The sequence below is a fragment of the Cnephaeus nilssonii genome (genome assembly GCF_951640355.1).
Source record: "Cnephaeus nilssonii genome assembly, chromosome: 10".
Classification (NCBI taxonomy): Eukaryota; Metazoa; Chordata; class Mammalia; order Chiroptera; family Vespertilionidae; genus Cnephaeus; species Cnephaeus nilssonii.
Window position 1 is genome coordinate 74,529,550 of NC_137081.1, and position 20,841 is coordinate 74,550,390.

The window sequence follows — 20,841 nt, forward strand, 5'->3', positions numbered from 1 at the left end:
AGAGAGAGAGAGAGAGAGAGAGAGAGAGAAGGATATGAGGTATTTAAAAGAATATGAAAAATATGAATTCCACATCTCAAAACAAAAACTAGGGCAGTTCCTAATTCTTAATAGCAAGAAGATTCTCTTGAAAACACCAGTTTTCAAGAAAGAAGAAAATTCTCTTTCTGGTGGTGATCGGAGTAATAATGTACAAATTTAACCAAAGAGACAAAATAAATGAAGAGAAAGTCTTCCTTAATGTAGAAAAGACCAATGCAGACTGAGATCATGATAAAGTCATGAACCAGAGCAATTAGAAAGAGCAGAGATGATGTAATTACTGCTGGGAGTAAGGAAAAGGTGAGGGTCTTTATGTCCAACAAATATTGGTAGTTAGCATGAGGTAATAAAACCTAATATGAAAAAGATAACCTATATAATAAAAGCCTAATATGCTAAGTGTCTGGTCAGCCATTCAACCAATCAAAGCGTAATATGCTAATGATATGCTAAGGCCGCTCAACTGCTCACTATGATGAGCACTGACCACCAGGGGGCAGTCGACCTGTCTACCAGTCCCTATGACGTGCACTGACCACCAAGGGGCAGATGCTCCAACAGGTAGGTTAGCTTGCTGCTGGAGTCCGGCCAATCGGGACTGAGCAAGATGGGCCAGACATGCCCTGGAGCCCTCTCATGGTCCCTCCCTGGCTGGCCAACCTCCCACGTCCCTCCCCAGCCCTGATTGTGCACCGGTGGGGTCCCTTGGCCTGGCCTGTGCTCTCTCGCAATCTGTGCTAAGGGAACGATGCCCCGCCCCCGAGTGCATGTATTTCGTGCACCAGGCCTCCAGTTAGTTGATAAAAATAGTACTGGAGACAAAGTTATCCTTCTGGTAATTTAAGGAAGAAGTAGTTAATAAATGCAAACTGTGTTAGCCGTAGATTAGATTGTTACAACAATGCCACTATAAACTAATCTTAGCAGATTCTGGAATCTAAACACAGAATAAATAGCTCTTTACGCAGAATATAATTATACCATTCACTTCAAAACCCAGACTTTTAAGGGAACTTGCTGATAAGGTGGCACAGTACTCAAGTTTTTAGTCAGCATAAGTGTTTCAGAACTAAATCATGAGTTTGAAGTTCTGCATCTGTCATGTTACCATCCTCTATCCAATTGAAAATTCTGAAGTGCTCTGGAACCACTTATTGAAATAAATTATTGTAAAAAGTCTCTAGTGGTTCTCAACCTTTCTAATGCTGCGACCCTTTAATACAGTTCCTCAAGTTGTGGTGACCCCCAACAATAAAATTATTTTTGTTGCTACTTCATAACTGTAATTTTGCTATCTTTAATGAATCGTAATGTAGATATCTGTGTTTTCCGATGGTCTTAGGTGACCCTTCTAGCGGTTCTCAACCTGTGGCTCGCGACCCAGAGGTTGAGAACCGCTGCTGTAGAGCCTAAGACCATCAGAAAACATAGATATTTACATTACGATTCATAACAGTAGCAAAATTACAGTTATGAAGTAGCAACAAAAATAATTTTATGGTTGGGGGTTACCACAACATGAGGTACTGTATTAAAGGGTGGTGGAATTAGAAAGGTTGAGAACCACTGCCTAGCACAACTACAGATTACAATGTATTTGTAATTAATTTACAGCTATACATATAGGAAACCAAACAGCTTATGTTACTAACAATAAGCACAGGTTGTAAGAAATATTATTTATATGGGAAGCATTCTGATAAGTCCTTAAAATAAAAAGGAATTTTTAATTTATATCTGTTTAAAATCATAAGAAAATGAAGCTAACACTACACTTCTGATTGCAGAAGTAGGATTCCTGGACCTTGCCACTACTGATATGCCAGAACTGTGCCAGCTGTAACTTCTGCCCCCCAGGAATGTCTCCAGATGTGGCCAAATGTTCCCTGGGGGGCAATTTCACCACTGGTGGAAAACCACTGCTCTAAAGAGAGCAAAGCAACACCTATGCCCCCACTGCTATGGTAAGGAACAAAACCCTACCACTTTCATGTAAATTGATAAGGAGGCATCTGATAATTACAGAAGTTCAATTCACAGTCTTGACGTCAGAGAATCAGGTTGTATGGTATTTTATCATCACCTCATTATCTTACAACTAGAAATACACTTTTGAAGCAATTAGTAAAATGAACGCACTATAAAGTTGATACAGACTACTCTCTAGGAGATTAAATGCTCATACGCAGAGTTCTACTTTCCATTACTTGATTTAAGCATAAAGTATTTTATAATAGTAATTTTAATACATTATAATTTCTGTTTTTGCCTTCACAGAATAAAATTACATATACATTATACATATTTTCATTCACCATATTTTGGGCAATGTCCTGAACTTCCTATTTTGGTACACAGTATAATAATTATTGAGCAAAAATTTATTGAGCAAATATTATGTTTATAACTTAGGGCTATTTGGGACATTGGCGATGTAAAGATGAATAAAGTTCATTGTCTGTATTTCGAGGGTTAAAAATAAAATAAGGGGGGCATTCAAGATATAATCTATAATAATAAAAGCATAATATGCAAATCGACTGAAAAGCAGAATGACCGTCCGGATGACTGTCCTGAAGACGATGCTATGACACGCACTGGTGCCAGGACAGTCAAGGCGGGTGTGATGCGATTGGTTGGGGGGCCCTGCCATCGCCCCACGATTGCCTCCTCAGAGGGAGGCCCAGGCTACCCAGTCAGTGGTGCTGCTGTGGGTGGATGGGGCCTCCCTCTATGGGGTGATCAATAATAGAGCCCTGGCCGGGTGGGCAGGGCTTACCTCTTTGGGGTGATTGATGGCGGAGCCCCACAATCCATCACCCTGTAGAGGGAGGCCCAGGTTACCTGGCAGGCGGCACTGTGGCAGGTGGGTGGGGCCTCCCTCTCTGGGGCTATCAATCACGGGTTCCAGGATTGCGAGAGGGCACAGGCCAGGTGGAGGGACCCACCCTCCCGAGTGCACGAATTTCGTACACCAGGCCTCTAGTATAAATATAAAACATAAAGTATGAGTAATTAGGGAGTGCACCCCAAGAAGAGCTTACCCACAACTGGAAGAATACAGTTATTTGGAGAAGGAGGTGATATCTGAGATGGGGCCAGGAACAGGTATAAGATATCAATAAGTAGAGGAAGATAAGAAGGATACATCCAGGCTGAAGAAGAAATGTTAAGTTGCTGAGTGCTTTGTGTGTTATAAATGGTGCCTGGGCAATGGCTATTTGGTACCGACTCTGGGAGACAAAGTAGGAGAAGTGGGTAAGAGCTTAGGAGGATATTTAAGGTAATGACTTTCATTGGGAAAGACACTGAAAATTCTTTGGCTGGTTAGTGTTAAAAGCAGATAATGTTACACCCTGGCCTGTGTGGCTCAGTTGTTTGAGCATCATCCCATGCACTGTAGGGTCTCCAGTTCGATTCTGGGCACATGCTCAGGAAGCATGCAGGAGGCAGTGGTCAATGTTTCTCTCTCTATCCCTCTCACTTCCTCTCGATCTAAAATCAATAAAAACATTTTTTTTTTTAAATCAGATGAATTCCTCTACACAAAACTTAAGGGTGGATTTCTAAGGAAAGTGCCTGTGATAAGAACATTATGGAGGGTATTTTTAAAAAAAACCAGGACTACATTAACAGTGGTCAGGAGAAAGGAGGCAGACACAGTGGAGCTTTATAGAGATGAAACTCACAGGGCTAGATGGCTGGCTATCTCTATCAACAGATGAGCACAGATGCAACCATTTGAGAATGAAAACTTGGGATGAAAAATCCAGCCTCTGGAAGGAGAAAGTAAGTTCATTTTTGAAAACAATAAATTTGAACCATCGATATAGTGTCTTCAGCAAGTGAGAATTCTAATGGTCGGGAAAGAGAGATCTTTCCCTTGAATTGAAGACTTGGTGATCCTCTAGAGAGCTGAAATCCTGGAAAGAGCTGGAGTTATGTGGGGAGACATAGATGGAGATGATAAAGGTAAAGAGAAGAACTAGGAAGAATGATGTCATGTAAGGGTTGGGTGGAGAGAGAGAGAAGTCAGGCTCAGAGATTGGGACATAAGTATTCAAGGGAGGTAGAGAAGCACCAGGGAAAACTGGACATGGGGATAGTGGTGAGGGGTCTCCAAAGGAAAGCCAGACCCTTGTGGTATTAAAAAAAAGATAACTGGATTTACGACGAGAAGACCCTGGGTGAATACTGGGAAGGGGTTTCTTGCACACTGAGCTATGTTATAAAGCTCTCTCATGTTTTTTCTTCTTCACTGGCCCTACATCTGTGTTCTGAGAATTTCCTAGGGAGTTTAGAAAAAAGGAAAACAGACTCTTCTTTCCAAATCCAGAAAACCTCTACATTCCGTCCCATCACCTTCTGTCTCCAGAACCAAGCTCACATCCATGTGTTTTTATATTTTCCCCACTACTTATTTCTATTTTGTCTTCATATTTGCATAATATGGTCCTATTTTCACACTTTGAACTCTGAGCTATAATGCTAATTCTTTGACAAATATTCTTTAAAGTCATCACTTCAACATCTGTTTCCTTTCAGTCTGTGGTTGTCAAAGTACACTGAGTGGCCAGATTATTATGATCTCTGAACACATAATAATCTGTCCACTCAGTATATATATAGATGAGGCTCAGTGCATGAATTCATGCATGGGTGGGGTCCGGCCAGCCTTGCCAGGGGGAGGGGACATGGGCGGTTGGCCAGCCTGCCTGCTGGTCGAACTCCTGGTCGAGGGGACAATTTGGATATTAATCTTTATTATATAGGATATACACTGAGTGGCCAGATTATTATGCGTTCAGAGATCATAATAATCTGGCCACTCAGTGTATAATTATGTTTCACCTACAATTACTTTGCTAAGACTAGACAGAATATTCTGTTATGTCTACTCAATTGCGAAATAATTTCTTCCATCTTTAGTTACACATTTACTTCTAAAACATTGGCCATACCACATACACATTTCTTTAAAACTTCCCCTCTATGATTTTATGATCATGTGCCATATTTCTCAATAACAAAAATGAGTTAGTTGGTATGTCATAAAAAAATGGACCCTCTGAGCAAATAGGTTTGGGAAAATTCTCTGATGAAAAAAATGGTGATAGACTTCTTTACTGCAGCACTGTAAGGGCCTTCAATATGCTAATTCCACACCGAGATCTCCAGAGGGGTTTAATTTGGTCACAGAATCCTTCTTTTTTCCATGAAACCAATGAATCTCTCCACCCAGTTACTTTAAAACCATGCTCTGTGACATGACATCCTCCCTGGATTCTAAATACATATTCCTAACCTCCAAGCTTCGGAAAAGGAAAGGAGATTAGCATTTCCTGAGCAACAACGAGCACTGGAAAACGCAGCAAGAAACTGGAATCATTATCTCTATTGCAAATGAAAAGAAACCTGAGGCACAGAGAGGCGAGGTCTTTTATCCACACCCATGAAAGGAGTCAGTGGCAAAACCATGAAACCTTGAACTAAGGGCCTTGATGTTCCACAGTGAAGAAGACGTATTTTCATCACACCAGGTTGCCGCCAGGCCTTGGGCCTCTCCTTTGTGTTTTCCCCCATAAAGAACTAACATCATATGCAACCTTTAAACAAGTGATTCAAAAAGGTATTTCTAGATGTGATTATTCTCACATACTCAAATACTGCATCTCTCTCTCCCTTTCTCTCTATTTTATGTCAGTTATTTATATCAATTATTTATGTTCTCTTTTTTTTTTGCATCCATAGTGTCCATTTTCATGGGTGTAAAACAATTAAATACTGCCGATCCAGCCCTATCCTTTGTTCTATATGTAAAGTTGGCTATTAATTCCAACTGATTTTTTAAATGCCTTTTATGTGTATTTCTTCTAATTAATTCCTAAAGTCTGGTACAGGCTTTCAAAGCCTTTGTGGTATAATTTACAAAAACTCCATGAACCCCAAACTTTCTACTTATAGTTCCTCCTTTCAAGAATTTCCTATGAGCTTGATTATTCTGGGTACCTAGTGAATTTAATGAACTCCAACAGGTTTATAATTGTTATTCCTTACGCATCTGGTTGAAACACTGTATTTTATCACACCATGTGAATCCTTCATAACATGGTTGGCCTGAGGTGGCACTTATTTTGCAAAGTTTGTGTCCATTTGAATTCTGAATAGCAGTGAAGACAAGTTTGAGTTGTTAGAGCCTCTAGAGTAGGTGGGGCTCCTCCTGCTCTTGCTGCTACTAAAGACTATTGCAGTTTCTGTTTTCTTTTAAAAGGAAAATAAAAATGTAAAAACAGCCCTAGCTGGTTTGGCTCAGTGGATAGAGTGTTGGCCTGTGGACTGAAGGGTCCCAGGTTTGATTCCAGTCAAGGGCACATGCCCAGGTTGCAGGCTCGATCCCCAGTGTGGGGTGTGCAGGAAGCAGCCAATCAATGATTCTCTCCCATCATGGATGTTTCTATCTCGCTCTCCCTCTCCTTTTCTCTATGAAATCAATAAAAATATATTTTTTGAAAATGTAAAAAATTGCTTTCTTCCCCTACAATCCTAAAATGGCTCCTGGGCTACACAGAAATGCATACCTTGGCCTTAGTAACCTCAGGGTGAAGGGAAGCCAAGAGATTCACATGATTTGAACAGACTAAATTCTGGCCCTGGACAAGAGAAATGTAATCCTATCACATTTATACAGTTTGCAGGAGACTTTAAAATTCATGCTAATATTCCTGAAGGGAAGATAGTTCTGTAACTGAGAGCCAGGCAGTCAGAAGAGAAATATATTGCTCCTAGTTTAGCAAATAACTGCATTCCGCAAATGAAAAAAACATTACTCCCTACCCACCCTCACCCTCAACAGGATTTCATCAGGGAAGTATCAGCTGGGATGTGACTGAGGTGGGGGTGGACTGAAGAGATACTTTGGGTTTTGCATTAGAGCTTATTAAGTTAAAAATGGAGAGGCCGGTGCAAGATGCCATGTCTGAATCTGTACGTAGTCAACACTGTGTTACTAAAGCATCATGCATTAGGTCACCCACCTCCTTTAATATGTATTTTTAATTTATTTACAACTTTTTTAATGGGTTCATATTTAACCTGCAGCAACCATGGAAGCCACTAAGTTAATCCTACCCTAGGACATGCCAAGGGAATGAAAAACACCTCCCAGAATCATTATTCTCTGAGACTAAGATGCAATCTTTGCAATCAGTCATTTAAGTCACATATTTCCATGTCTTTAAGTTCATTTTTTGAAGATGTTTTATTTTCTTTCTGAGCTGCCTTGTTACCTTGGTGATTCGTGATATTTGGTGAATTCCTTCTCTGTCTAGGCATCTATGTATGAGTGGCATTTCTCTAGTAGATTAATACAAATAAGTCAATTCATTATTTTCCAGTAGGTAGTGCTGATTCACAATCTGTTTGTTTATTTATTTGTGGATTTATTTATTTATTTATTTATTTATTTATTATTTTAGCTCTCTTGCAGTTCTGACTTTTCAGACCAATTCTGGGTGGTGGAAAATGGCCTGTGCTCCCTGGGAAGGTGGGCACTGTCTGTGTAATCAGATCACCCTGGTCCCAGGAGACCAACCCCTCAGGGGAATGTGGTGAGTGACTGGGCTCCAAATCCACGAAATCCCAGTGCTGTTTCCTGCAGCCAGATGCTGCTGGCAATGTGGCAGTGGTTCATGGAGGGGAAGGGGGGGAGGCAGCCAGCTTCTTTGTTGTTTTGTACTCCTGGTAATGGCAACCAGTGACATTCCAGGGTATCCCTCTGTACCCCTACCACAGGACCAGTCACAGAGTGCATTTGCTCAAGGAAAAACAGTGACTCTGTAGCACCAGTTCTTGGGTTTGCAGGTAATGTGTTCCACAACCTGACACCAAGGGCAAAGGGGGGCGAGCTCTGGGAGGTTATGGGGTGGCTTTGTTTCTCCGTCTGTAATGTTGGCCACCCAGCAGCAGCGGCGGCACCATTGTGCTGTGTCCTTGCCCAGGTCTCAGGGCTCAGCCGCAGCTGGTACTCCCCACTCCTGCAGGGACACCCACTGAATAGCGTTGTTCCTCCTGCTGAAGGGAGTGCTAGCCACAGTCTGATTCATCCCCTCCTGGGGCTGAGCCTTGTCATGAGCTCCTACCTGTAGGGCTGCCTATGTGGCTTGTCTCAGCATTTCTCCCTTCTTACCTCCCGGTTCATTCCCACCTTCCTAACTTTAGATGCTTCCATGCACAGATCTCAGAAGTGTTTGTGCATTGAGCAGGGAATCCCTTGTTGAGTTATATCTGTTCAAATTGTTTAAACTTCAAGGGGAGAGGGGAGAGACGAAGGGGATCTCTCACACAGCCATTCCTCTGACATCACTCCTGCCTACCAATTTCTTACCCCCTCCCTCTATAAAAATAAAGGTAATCCAGAACTTATTTTGAAAGTGGATCACTTTGCCAACTTATTTTTCCGGAAAAGCACCTTCATTTTAAAGCAATTCTTTGACTGCAAAGAAAATGAACAGATTCCATCAAAACTATTATGTAAGAAGACTATGCCTTTCCTGGTGACAAAAAAAAAAAAAAAAAAAAAAAATTAAAGAAGAACAAAAAGATTTGACAGAGATAAGAGATCTGCCTTCTTTGGTCCACATAAACAGTGCTCAGTGAAAATGAACCAAAAAGAATTCAGGTATTTCATAGAAGTCAAGAATATCTCAGGACAACTTGGATATATAATACCTACTCTGTTCTGTTTCCATTATATTGTTGTCTCTATGCTATGATAGTGTACACTTATAAACTAATGAATGAGAATATAATATCCAAAAGAAACATACTGGCAAGTCCATTAAGCCAGTTTTCAAGTGGTCACTGTGAACAGCAAAATAAGAATCAGACCACATCACTTCATAGACAAATTCACTCCCTTTAGGAATGTCAACATCTTTCTTTTTTCTTTTTTTTTTAGAATTAATGTTTTACCCTGTTAAGGTCAATTTCAGCAAAGTATGTTAGAATATTTAAGTTTCTTCCTCTTATGCTTTCATTTGCCATAAAAGCTGAGCTACCATCCTTCTTTATTCAGATTCAGCAAGAAGCTAGACAGAAATATACCTCTGTCTCTGAGACAGCAAGGACAGTGGGCCTTAAAATGTTCATCTCCATGGAGAAAGTATAGACTTAAGCTACTGCTATAATCCTATAGTGTATACTGCACAAAGGTGCCATTTTAAAAAACACATTCATGTAGATAGTGCTGATCTAGCTAAAGGTAAGCAAAGGTCTTGTAACAACAAGATCGTATTATTACTATTTTCTGACAGATGGAAGTAAATTGCTTTTTGGAAGCTGTCTTTCCTATAATTTACACAGAGTCACTGCCTATACAGCCTCATCACAGTCCTGTATCTAACAACCTTGCCGATTGGTAAAAGTTCACACAGGGCCATCATTTGCAAAGTGTAACTATTATGAACTGAATTGTGTCCCTCCCTAAAGTCATGTTGAAGCCATAGCCCCAAATATTGCTTTATTTGAAGGTAGTAAAGACCACTAGAAGTAGTTTGCTTTTAGCTGGCAAGTCCAACAATACACATTCACTGTTCTCTATCAGGGACACAGTAACTCTCCGGCCCTGTTTTAGAATTTAGTTTGTGGTCACCTTGACCAGTCTTTTCTCTCAATAAGATACCATACTTGTCCATTACATTAATGACATTATGCTGATTAGATCTAGCAAGAAAAAAGTATCAACTAATGTAGACATTTTGATAAGCCAGTGGGGGAAGAAAATACTTGAAAAAATCCAGGGGCTTTATACCTCAGTGAAATTTCTAGAGGTTCAGTGGCATGGGGCATGTTGAAATACCCCTTCTAAAGTGGCAGGTCAATTGTTGCATCTTGCCCTCCTACAATCCAAATAGGCCTCTTTGGATTTTGGAGACAACATACTCTTCATTTGTGTGTGTTATTCCAGCCCATTTACCAAGTAACTAGAAAAACTGCTAGTTTTGAGTAGCACCCAGAATAAGAAAAGACTCCAAAACAAGTTGAGGCTACTGTGCATGCCGCTCTGCCACTTGGGCCACATGATCCAGCAGATCAAACACCACTGAAGTGTTACTGACAGATGGGGACACTCCTTGGAGCCTCCGACAGGCTGCTGTAGGGGAATCGCAGTGCAGGTCCTTAGGATTTTAGAGAAAAGCCCTGCCATCTGCTGCAGATAACTACTGTTCTTTGCAGAAACAGCGTTTGGCCTGTTACTGTAGAGACTGAAAGCTTAACCTTGGGCCAGGTTATCATGCAACCCGAGCTTTACATCATGAATTGGGTGTTATCTGGCCCACCAAACCATAAGATACGGTGTACAGTAGTACTCCATCATCAAATGGCTGACTGGGCCAAAGCAGGCCCTGAAGGCACAAGTAAGTTACATCAAATGACCATGGTACCCACTCCTGCTACACTCCCTTCTCCCTCCCAGCCTGCACAGAAGGCCTCATGGGGAGTTCCCTGTGATCAGCTGATAGAAGAAAAGCCTTAGGTCTGATTTAGAGATGGTTCTGCATGATATGTAGGTACAACCCCAAAATGGACAGCTGCAGCACTAGAGCCCCTCTCTGAGACATCCTTGAAAGACAAAGGTGAAGGGAAATTTTCCCAGTGGTGCACCTGGTTGTTCACTTTGCTTGGAAGGAGAAACAGCCAGATGTGTGATGTATATAGACATTTATAGTCTGTGGCCAATGGATCTGCTGCCGGGTCAGGGTCTGACAGGAACATGATTGGAAAATTGGTGGCAAGGGAATTTGGGAAGAGGAATGCAGGTAGACTTTTCTATATGGGCAAAACATGGGAACATATGTGTTGCCCACATAAGTGCTCACCGAAGGGTGACTACACATTCTGTGGACACCAGAGAGCCCCTTTCCCCAGCTATACTTGTCATCACCCAATGGGCTCATAAACAAAGTAGTCATAATGGTGGGAATGGAGGTTATATATGAGGTCAGCAACATGACCTCCATTCACCAAGGCCTAACTGGCCATGTTCACCACTGAGCATGCAATTTGCCAGCAGCAGGTTACCAACACTGATTCCCAATATGGCACCATTCCCCAGAGTGATCAGCCAGCTAACATAGTGGCAGGTTGATCACATTGGACCACTTCCATCATAGAAGGAAGAGTATTTTGTTCTCACTGGAATAGATACTTATTCTGGATATGAATTTGCCTTCCCTGCATGCAATGCTTCTGCTAAAACTACCATCTGTGGACTTACAGAATGACTTATCCATAGTTATGGTATTCCACACAGCATTGCTTCTGACCAAGAAACTCATTTCATAGCAAATTAAATGTGGCAAAGGGCTCATGATCATGGGATTACTGGTCTTATTATAATATATACTATCCTGAAGCAACTGGCTTGACAGAATAGTGGAAAGGCCTTTTTAAGACTCAGTTATGGCACCAGCTAGGTGGCAATCCTTGCAGAGCTGGGACAAGGTTTGACATGCTCTGATTTGACATCCAATAATATTGTTTCTCCAACAGCTATCAAAGGACAGCAATGCAATAATTAGGAAAAATCATTTCAGAAAAGATGTGTCATTAGAGACCCAAACTAAGATCATCCACATCCTCATATTCCAAATTATTTTGTATAGATGCAAAAGTTAGACGGTGAGGAAGGCTGAGAGAGAAAAAAAAATCAATTGAAATATGGTATTGCAAGAGAGCTCTATAGATACCCTGGACTGCCAGGAAGATAAACAAGTAGGTCCTAAAGCAAACTAAGCCTGAAACATTGCTAGAGGCAAAAAAATGACAAAACAGAAGCTGTCATACTCTAGACACATCACAAGAATGCAGGGTTCTTTGGAAAGACAACAATGCTGGGAAAACAGAAGGCACACGAAACGAGAAAGACCAAATATGAGAAAACAGACTCCATAAAAAAGCCATAAGCATGAATTTACAGGAGCTTAGCAGGGCTGTTGAGGACAGGACATTGTGGACATATAGTCACCAGGAGTTGGGCAAGCTGACTCAATGGTATGTTGTAACACACAAAACTCACTCTTGCCCCTAGGACCCCCTAGTAAAAATTTTGCTTCCTGTCCCCAGAATCCTATGCTCTGCTGGCCTATAGGTCTTAATTCCAAAGAGAGGAAGGCTTCCACTAGGACAGCGATCGGCAAACTCATTAGTCACCAGAGCCAAATATCAACAGTACAACAACTGAAATTTCTTTGGAGAGCCAAATTTTTTAAACTTAAACTTCTTCTAACACCACTTCTTCAAAATAGACTCGCCCAGGCCGTGGTATTTTGTGGAAGAGCCACACTCAAGGGGCCAAAGAGCCGCATGTGGCTCGCAAGCCGCAGTTTGCCGACCACGGCACTAGGAGATACAACAATGATTCCACTGAACTGGAATTTAAGACTGCTGCCTGGCCATGCTGGCCTCTTCATGACTCTGAATATATTTCCTGTGCTGGCTGAGATGACTGATCCTGACTAATACAATAATCCATGAAACAGGAAGAGAAACTTAATTCTAAAAATGCCTTTTAGAAGAATTATGAAACCAGTGTAATGCAGTTGGTCCCACAAGTTCTGATTTCGCTACACACATCCCTTGAGCGACAAAGTGATCCGATTTTAAGATTAAAGCACTTCTTACCAAACCTCATATTACTAGCAAGGAGAGAAGTCTGATGACTCTTTCACTGTTTTTCATAGATTTCAATATACAACCCTTCCAGACATTTCACTTAGATCCAGAAACCTATTCATAATGACTTCTAGAAATTCAATAGTTCCTTTCTATGTATATATTACATATAGAATATTATATATATGTAATTATAAATATATATATATATATATAACAACTAGAGGCCCGGTGCACGAAATTCGTGCACTGGGGAGGGTGTCCCTCAGCCCAGCTTGCACCCTCTCTAATATGGGACCCCTCGGGGGATGTCCAACTGCAGGTTTAGGCCCGATCCCTGTGGAATCGGGCCTAAACCTGCAGTTGGACATCCCTCTCACAATCCGGGACCGCTGGCTCCTAACCGCTCACCTACCTGCCTGATTGCCCCCTAACTGCTCCCTTGCTGGCCTGATTGCCCCCTAACTGCTCCTCTGCGGGCCTGATTGCCCCCAAATACCCTCCCCTGCTGGCCTGATCACCCCCAAGGCTTTTATTAGTATAGATATGACCCTGCACAGAAAATTTTACTAACCCTGCTTTACAATAAGGGCTTGACGATTGAATCATTAGTACCAGACACCAAGATTTCCTTTCTTTGAAGAGTGGAGGGATTACTTATCTTGTCTTTAAGTTGCCCGGAAATTAAAATGAGATAATGACTTAGAAAAGTATAAAAGCACCATATAAAGACAACTGTCTTTTTAATGAAGTGGCAAAATGAAAAACACTTTTTATTCTCCCCTTCCTTCCTTTACAGCTTTTATTTAAACTTTGAAATTTATAAAAATTTCACTCCAATTTTCATTTCTTTACATTCAACATTATTTTGTATTGGTTTCAGGTTTTATATTAGTTACAGAATAGTGGTTAGACAATCATATACTTTACAAAGTGTTCCCCGATATTTCTAGTACCCACCTAGCATCATACCATCATTACAACACTATTGACTATATTCCCTATTTAAGTGACAATGGGTTTATAGGTTCCTTTCAGTCTTTCTTTTGTGTTGCTTGTCCTTCCTTTTCCTTCTCACTTCTTCCCTCATTTTCTTTATATAGTATCTCAATTGGCCATCAAAGCTCAGTGAAGGCACTGGGACACGCTTAATCCATTTTACAGACCAGGAAACTGAGGCCAATTCCAGTTGGCTGTGGAACTTGACTCAGCACACAGGAAGCCCTCAGAGCCATGCTCTTTGCGCTTCCTAAAGGGCAGCGGCCCAGCAAACAGAACAAACCTTCCAGTCAGGCTTCCGAGCCTCTTTCTCAAGCACCTCTTCATTGCGGATGCTCCACATTCTTTCCTCTCCCCCCATTCTTTACTGCCCCCCCCTTCTCTGAAGCAGGTGGAAGGCTTCCCACTCACTGCCTAGGCATGCTCTGCTATGGGGCAGGGTGTAGCGAGCTTGCTTTTGGGTCAAGGCAGGAGCAGGAGTCACTGCCTCTGAAGTGTGAAGGCCGCCTGTGCGAGGCCCATTAGCACTGGGAGCTTCTCTGAATCACATCAGTCAGTCCAGTACCCTGCAGTGCAGCACCCCTCCACTGAGGTGGCACCACCCCTCAACCCCCGCCTCAGGGGTGAGGGTCCTGGTCCTCTGCCAGGAGTCCTTCCATGCCCCTTGATCCCTGGCTGGGCCCACCCATGTCTTGGGGTCACTGCAGAACCTCTGTCTCTCTGCAGATGAGGCAGATCCCTGCCCTAGGTCTCCGCAAAGCTATGAATCTGTGGCCAGAGGCCTGGTCTGGGTCTCAGCAACCACATGCCTGCAATGTTCCTAGGGACCCTGGGAGCGGCTGGGCGAGTCCCGCCTCACCTCCCCGGGGTGCCGATCTCCCCAGGGACCCCTGGGAGAGGCTGGATGGGCTGGCTACGCCACCCGGGTTGCCGATCTCCCGGCCACGCCCCCCTAGGTTGCTGATCTCCCCAGGGACCCCCCTGAGAGGCTGGATGGGCCCGGCCACGCCCCCCCAGGCGGCCGATCGCCCCCGGGACCCTCTTGAGTGTCTGGGCAGCCAGGTCTTGCCTCCCCGGGGCAGCGATCTCCCCAGGGACCCTCGAACTAAGAGGACTGGGCGCCGCCATCTTGATCTTCTCAACGGCCGGATAGGCCACCCGGAATCCCGCCCCCCAGCCTCCCGCTGGCCCAATCGTGGGCGTAGCAGAGGTGCGGTCAATTTGCATGTTTCTCTATTATAAGGTAGGATAAGGTTTAAGTCATGATTATTAAGATTAGTCAATTAATTCAGTTATCCTTTCATTCATTCAACAAATATTTAATTAGCACCTAAGAAACACAATGCATATTATTGAGTCTAATCTTGACATATCCTTCATTCCTTGGCTAACATCCAACATGCATTTGGAAGATCATCATTGGGGTATGTTGATGACTTAGAATAGATATTTGCTTACACTGCACTAGACCTTAGATGCACTAGCTTGTTATGGTTAAAATATAGTATAACATCAGCATTAACTGATACCAAACTTCAACTCAAACACTTACAAATAAGACAATCTAATAATACTGCAACTTACTCCAATATAAGCATAGTCAACAGTTTATAAGAGTAACATAATGTAAATCACATTCTAATAGCAAATCTGTTTGAAAATCCTCTTACCTCTTGTTTGCACCCCTTTCCCACAGGCTTCGCTGGTGCTCATTATTCCCTGCCTGACAGATTCCGGCACTAAGATACAGGGGCTCCATTTCTGTGGCTTCCACCTGTGATTACAAAGAACAGGGAACTAGAAATTTCACCATGACAAACACACAAAGGACATACTTGAAATGGATAAGTGGGAAATCCAAAAGCATAAAGATAGTAATTCAATAAAAATGGATTTGAACCCAACGCCATAAAATGGAGCCCTGGTATGCACTTGAGATAATAATCCACTCTGCCTCAGGTTCACGGTTAATGCCCTGATTCCATTTTTTAAAACGTGGACATTTTGCACGTAAACCTTAGTTCATATAGCAAAGTGGCCATAAAAGCATTAGAAGCACAGATCAAATCTAGAGTGCTAACCACTTTATGAACTTACAATTGTTAGAAAAAGAGAGAGTTCTTATGTCCCATTAGAGCATTAGAGAATCAAGTTTCGAACAGCTGAAAGTGCCACTTGCACACCTTTTCACTTGATCTTCTAGTTCAATATTTTAGAAATGTGTTTCCTAGGGCTTTGAAGTAACTCAAACAACTCATAGGTTGTGGAGTAAAAGGGAGGTGGGGGAGGCACAGGTACCTATGTATGTGATAGTTCATGCCAAGGAAGAGGAATTGATCCGCCTCTGATGAATTACCGATATTTCTATTCCTGCGAGGAAATAGTCTCTAAGGACCCCGTCCAGCTTTTCCCTGTTTTTCCTTCCTCAGATCAACAAAACTTTCTATTTTTATGACCCACATGACAGACTGTGCCTTGTGTCCTTAGCCTGTCTCTTCAGAATGTTCCATAAAACCCAAACCTTAAGTGAAGCCACAGCTTCTGCTGCTTTGCTTAATATATTTTTACATTTTTTCTATATCAGCCAATACTACCAACAAGAGATGTTAATTCAAAGAGTAAAATAAAAACAGGGAGTAAAATATCATTGCCCAGCCTTGCAAGATGAAAATGTTCTAGAGATTTCTTGCAAAACAGTTGCATAAAATTAACACTACTATAAAGTACATTTAAAAATGGTTAAGATAGTAAATATTATGTGTTTTTTACCATAATAAAAAAAAGTCTTAGCGAAGGAAGACTCTCTTTGCTCAGGAAAAGTCAGTTTAATGCCCTTCTTAGTTATGTGAACATAGCTTGAGATAGTACGTGGAGATCACCTAGCATAGCCAGCCATTAATATCAGTACTCACAAACTCCTCCCTCCCCCCCCCCCTTTTTTTTACATTAAGTGGATCTCTTAGACAATTGGAAGCAAGTGAGGCAGAGATGGTCTTAAGGGGAGATACAGACCATCCTGCAAAATCAAGCCCAGTACATTAAAATATAAAAGTGAAACAAATATATCATTGACTTTATTCAAGTGGCCTCCATATTGGGAAGAATTGGAGAGAAATCAGAAACAGCTAACTAGCAAAACCTGTCCTTTTTAAATAAATCACCTGTTGATTTTAAGTAGTTCTAAATTTTCTTTGTATATGCATAGACTCGTTCAGTATAATTCCAAAACACAGAAACTGATACAGTAAGCGTTTTTCAGTCTGACTTTTCAACTAGGATATGTCATCTATTCAGATCTCTTAAATGTACATGGGCTTTCTACACCAAAATGAGACCAAGGAATGGAATCTAGTTTAGTGTTCTGCAGAGACAGAGGTAGAAGGAATGACTTTTCAGGACTCTCCTGTGAAAGCCTCAGTGTTGGGATGATGAACCTGAGCTCAGGGCAAGTGATATGTCCCAGACTGCACAAGTCAGGGCAGGCCAGTTTTCAATCCCACATCCCTGGATGCTCAACCATGGACCCCTGGCCAATTCCATATAAGGATCCTCACCCATGCTGCTTTCCCATTCCTGTACTAACCTAACATATTGGAGGAATGCTCAAACTCACAGAAATATTTCTGTGGACATTTTGTTTCTGTTTTAATTGGTAAATGTGTTACTATGTCACTTTAATGGAGTAAAAAAGAATAATCACAAGATAATGATAAAGGTCTACATTAACTTGCTTCCCTAAATACCAATGATGGGGAAAGCAAAAACTAAATTGGAACCAAATTACTCAAAATTCATGGATGCTTTACTAAGGAGCAGAGAATCACGCTGATAACTGGGACATATATTAAACCACACACACCAGGAGAAATGATACATTGATCCAATCCACACACAGTGGAACTGATTTCTGGGGAAACGGCAGGAGGTCGATGATGGAAACTAGTTCAAACATGAGTGGCTAAATTAAAGTGCAGCAAGGGAGTCAGGAGAGTGGACAATAGAAAGGAAGAGCCCACTAATAGTTCCTAGGATTTTCTCTGATTATAATAGCCCTTGGTTCATAAAAATGTGAAATAATATTTGATTTGGCTAATTTTTTTCAATTGGCTACTATCCCCCAGTGATCATTAGCTGGGATCAGAAGTTTCAATATTTATATACATGGCACAAAAGGATGGATATTGACAGTGCTTCCACAATGCTCCTGTGGTTGATGAGGAAAAACTAGTAGTCTGGGCATGTTCCCAGTGTTTGTCTACATCCTTCCCAAACTGGTCATCATATAGAAACAATAGGAGTACAGGGATGAGAAAACCAATAGAAATTTAGATTTCTTCAATGAGATTCTAAACTTTATCTAATGTAAGTCATCATCTTAAAGAAGAAAAATAACTTGTATTTTTATTAATGAATTAGTCCTTGAATTTCATAGATTTAAGATGTAGCTTCTTAAATAATCCAGGGAGATATTAGGCATTTTTGGTAAAGGCAGTTTTAAATGTGATGATAACCAAATGCCTTTTAAGATCATGGGATTTCTTCACATACCAGTAAAACCCAACAGTGAATTTAATGCAGATGTCCTTTAAAGCAATGTTTCAATCCAGTGTTGAAAGAGTGGAAGTTTATGTCTAGACACACAAGCCTCAGGTATTGCTTTTTATAACCACCAACTTGCCAGAAGGAACATTTATATTTTAAAAGTTACTCATTTTCTTTTCATTTTTAACATTTTATCCATAGGTTAAACTAATATTGTTAACTAGATCTTTTCTTAAAATGTGTACATAATTAAAATTGAGAACCAAAACAATTTTTGAATTATATACTTATTAAATAAGTACAAATTTGGTTTGTGGTTCTTGATAAAAAAAAAGGTTTTAGGATGAGAATAATGGAATGAAGTAAGTTACCTTTGCATGGGTGCCTCTGTGTGTGTGTGTGTGTGTGTGTGTGTGTGTGTGTGTATCTGTGGTTCAGGTAAGGACCTCACCCTGAATCTCCTTGAATCCCGATCCTGAAAAGATTTCCTGAGTGGCAAAACTCCAGAAGCTCACTTACTATCAAAACATGTCTGTTTCTTTGTCCTTTAAATTAGACTTTCATATTCTTTATCCCTCAAAATGTATTCCAGATAGGAAGGGGGAAAAAGTAGAGGTATTTGAAGATAAACAACATTACCTTATCTTATCTCTCACTAAACAACCATCTATATATATATGTAAAAGCCTAATATGCAAATTGTCCCCTTAGGAGTTCGACCGGGAGACCGAGAATTCAATCTCTTGCTATGACGTGCACTAACCACCAGGGGGCGGTGCGGAATGAAGGAGGGCCCCAGCTGGCAGTTGGCAACTGGGGAAGGGAAGCCCTGGCTGGCAGCTGGAAGGCCCTGATCGGCCCTGATCGCCAGCCAGGCCTAGGGACACTACCTGTGCAGGAATTTCGTGCACTGGGCCATTAAGAAAATGTCATAATTTATGTTGAAGTTTAATGATTATTCCAAAAGGTAACTAATTACCGATATGTAGGGCACAATGAAACATCTTCACACTCTCGCTCTTCAAATAAGGTGTCTGGACATTCTTGGCCTCCATTAGCAGCTTCCTGGTTGATAATCCTGTATCGAGACTGTCTTATTGTGGCATTTCCTGTGGTAAAGGAAAAATAAAATGAGAGTGCTCTTTTATGTGGATGCAGAGAAAAATCCAGGGTTAGAAAGCCACTGAAACAAACAAACAAACAAAAAAAGAGGTGAAGTAAGAACACGTGGAAAGAGTAGTGGGAAATGAGAATTAAAGCAAAAACCAGCAGTTAATACTCAATACACACTTGGTGATTTCAAATCTAGGTGTTCAAATATGCTAAGGCATAGCTTAAGGTTTTGAAATTCATCTGAATCCATATTGCCTATGGCATAATCTGAGAGGTAACAGAAACCCTCTTTCATCTCAAAACAACAGCTCAGGGGCCTAGCATTTTCCAAGCAGCAAGTCACTTTCTGGGGTAAGGCATTTCTCTCTCTAAGCTACTTCTTAAAAAAAAAAAATATATATATATATATATATATATATATATATATATATATATATATATACATACACACACACACACTAGAGGCCCGGTGCATGAAATTCATGCACGGGGGTATCCCTCAGCCTAGACTGCACCCTATCCAATCTGGGATCCCTCGCACAATACAGGACTGCTGGCTCCCAACTGCTCGCCTGCCTGCCTGCCTGATTGTCCCTAACTACTTCTGCCTGCCAGCCTGATCACCTCTAACCACTCCACTGCTAGCCTGATTGACACCTAACTACCCTCCCCTGCAGTCCTGATCACCCCTAACTTCCCTCCCCTGCCAGCCTGGTCACCCCTAACTTCCCTCCCCTGCAGGCCTGGTCACCCCCAACTGCCCTCCTCTGCAGGCCTGGTCACCCCTAACTGCCTTCCCCTGCAGGCCTGGTTGCCCCCAATAGCCCTCCCCTGCAGGCCTGGTGGCCCCTAACTGCTCTCCCCTGCAGGTCTGGTCATTCCCAACTGCCCTCCCCTGCAGGCCTGGTCCCCCCCAACTGCCCTCCCCTGCTGGCCTGATCACCCACAACTGCCCTCCCCTACTGGCCTGATCACCCAGAACTGCCCTCCCCTGCTGGCCATCTTGTGGCAGCCATCTTGTGGCCACATGGGGGTGGTCATCTTTGACCACATGGGGGCAGCCATCTTGTGTGTTGGAGTGATGGTCAATTTGCATATTACTCTTTTATTAGATAGGATATATATCCTATCTAATAAAAGGGTAATATGCAAATTAGACGTCACTCCGCTACAAAAATGGCGGCGCCCATAGCCACAAAATGGCGGCGCCCAGTGTTCTCGGCCCCGCCAGAGTCCCCCAGTCCAACCCCGCCAGAGTACCCCAGTCCAGCCCCTCCAGAGTCCCACAGTCCGGCTGGGAGGCACTCGCGCTCCTACGCAAATGATCAAGCCCCACGCACCGGCCGGTCCCCCGCCGCCGCCGCCACCGCCGCCGCCCGAGGGGGACCGGCCGCCGCCGCCGCAGCCGCCGCTGCCCACGCGGGCGGACCGGCCGGGGCGTGGGGCTGTCAAAGACCCAGCCGCACGCCCCGG

The 20,841-nt window shown here is 42.4% G+C and overlaps 1 protein-coding gene across 1 annotated transcript in view; it reads right to left on the minus strand.

Annotated features, from left to right (window-relative positions):
• THSD7B (thrombospondin type 1 domain containing 7B) overlaps positions 1-20,841 on the minus strand; it is a gene marked incomplete at its 5' end in the record, with an annotated part of 754,786 nt that overhangs the window by 358,276 nt on the left and 375,669 nt on the right. Inside the window, 2 exons of the mRNA XM_079782710.1 lie at positions 15,384-15,487; positions 19,235-19,364. Coding sequence (XP_079638836.1) covers positions 15,384-15,487; positions 19,235-19,364 — 234 coding nt within the window. The remainder of the gene's footprint in view (positions 1-15,383; positions 15,488-19,234; positions 19,365-20,841) is intronic.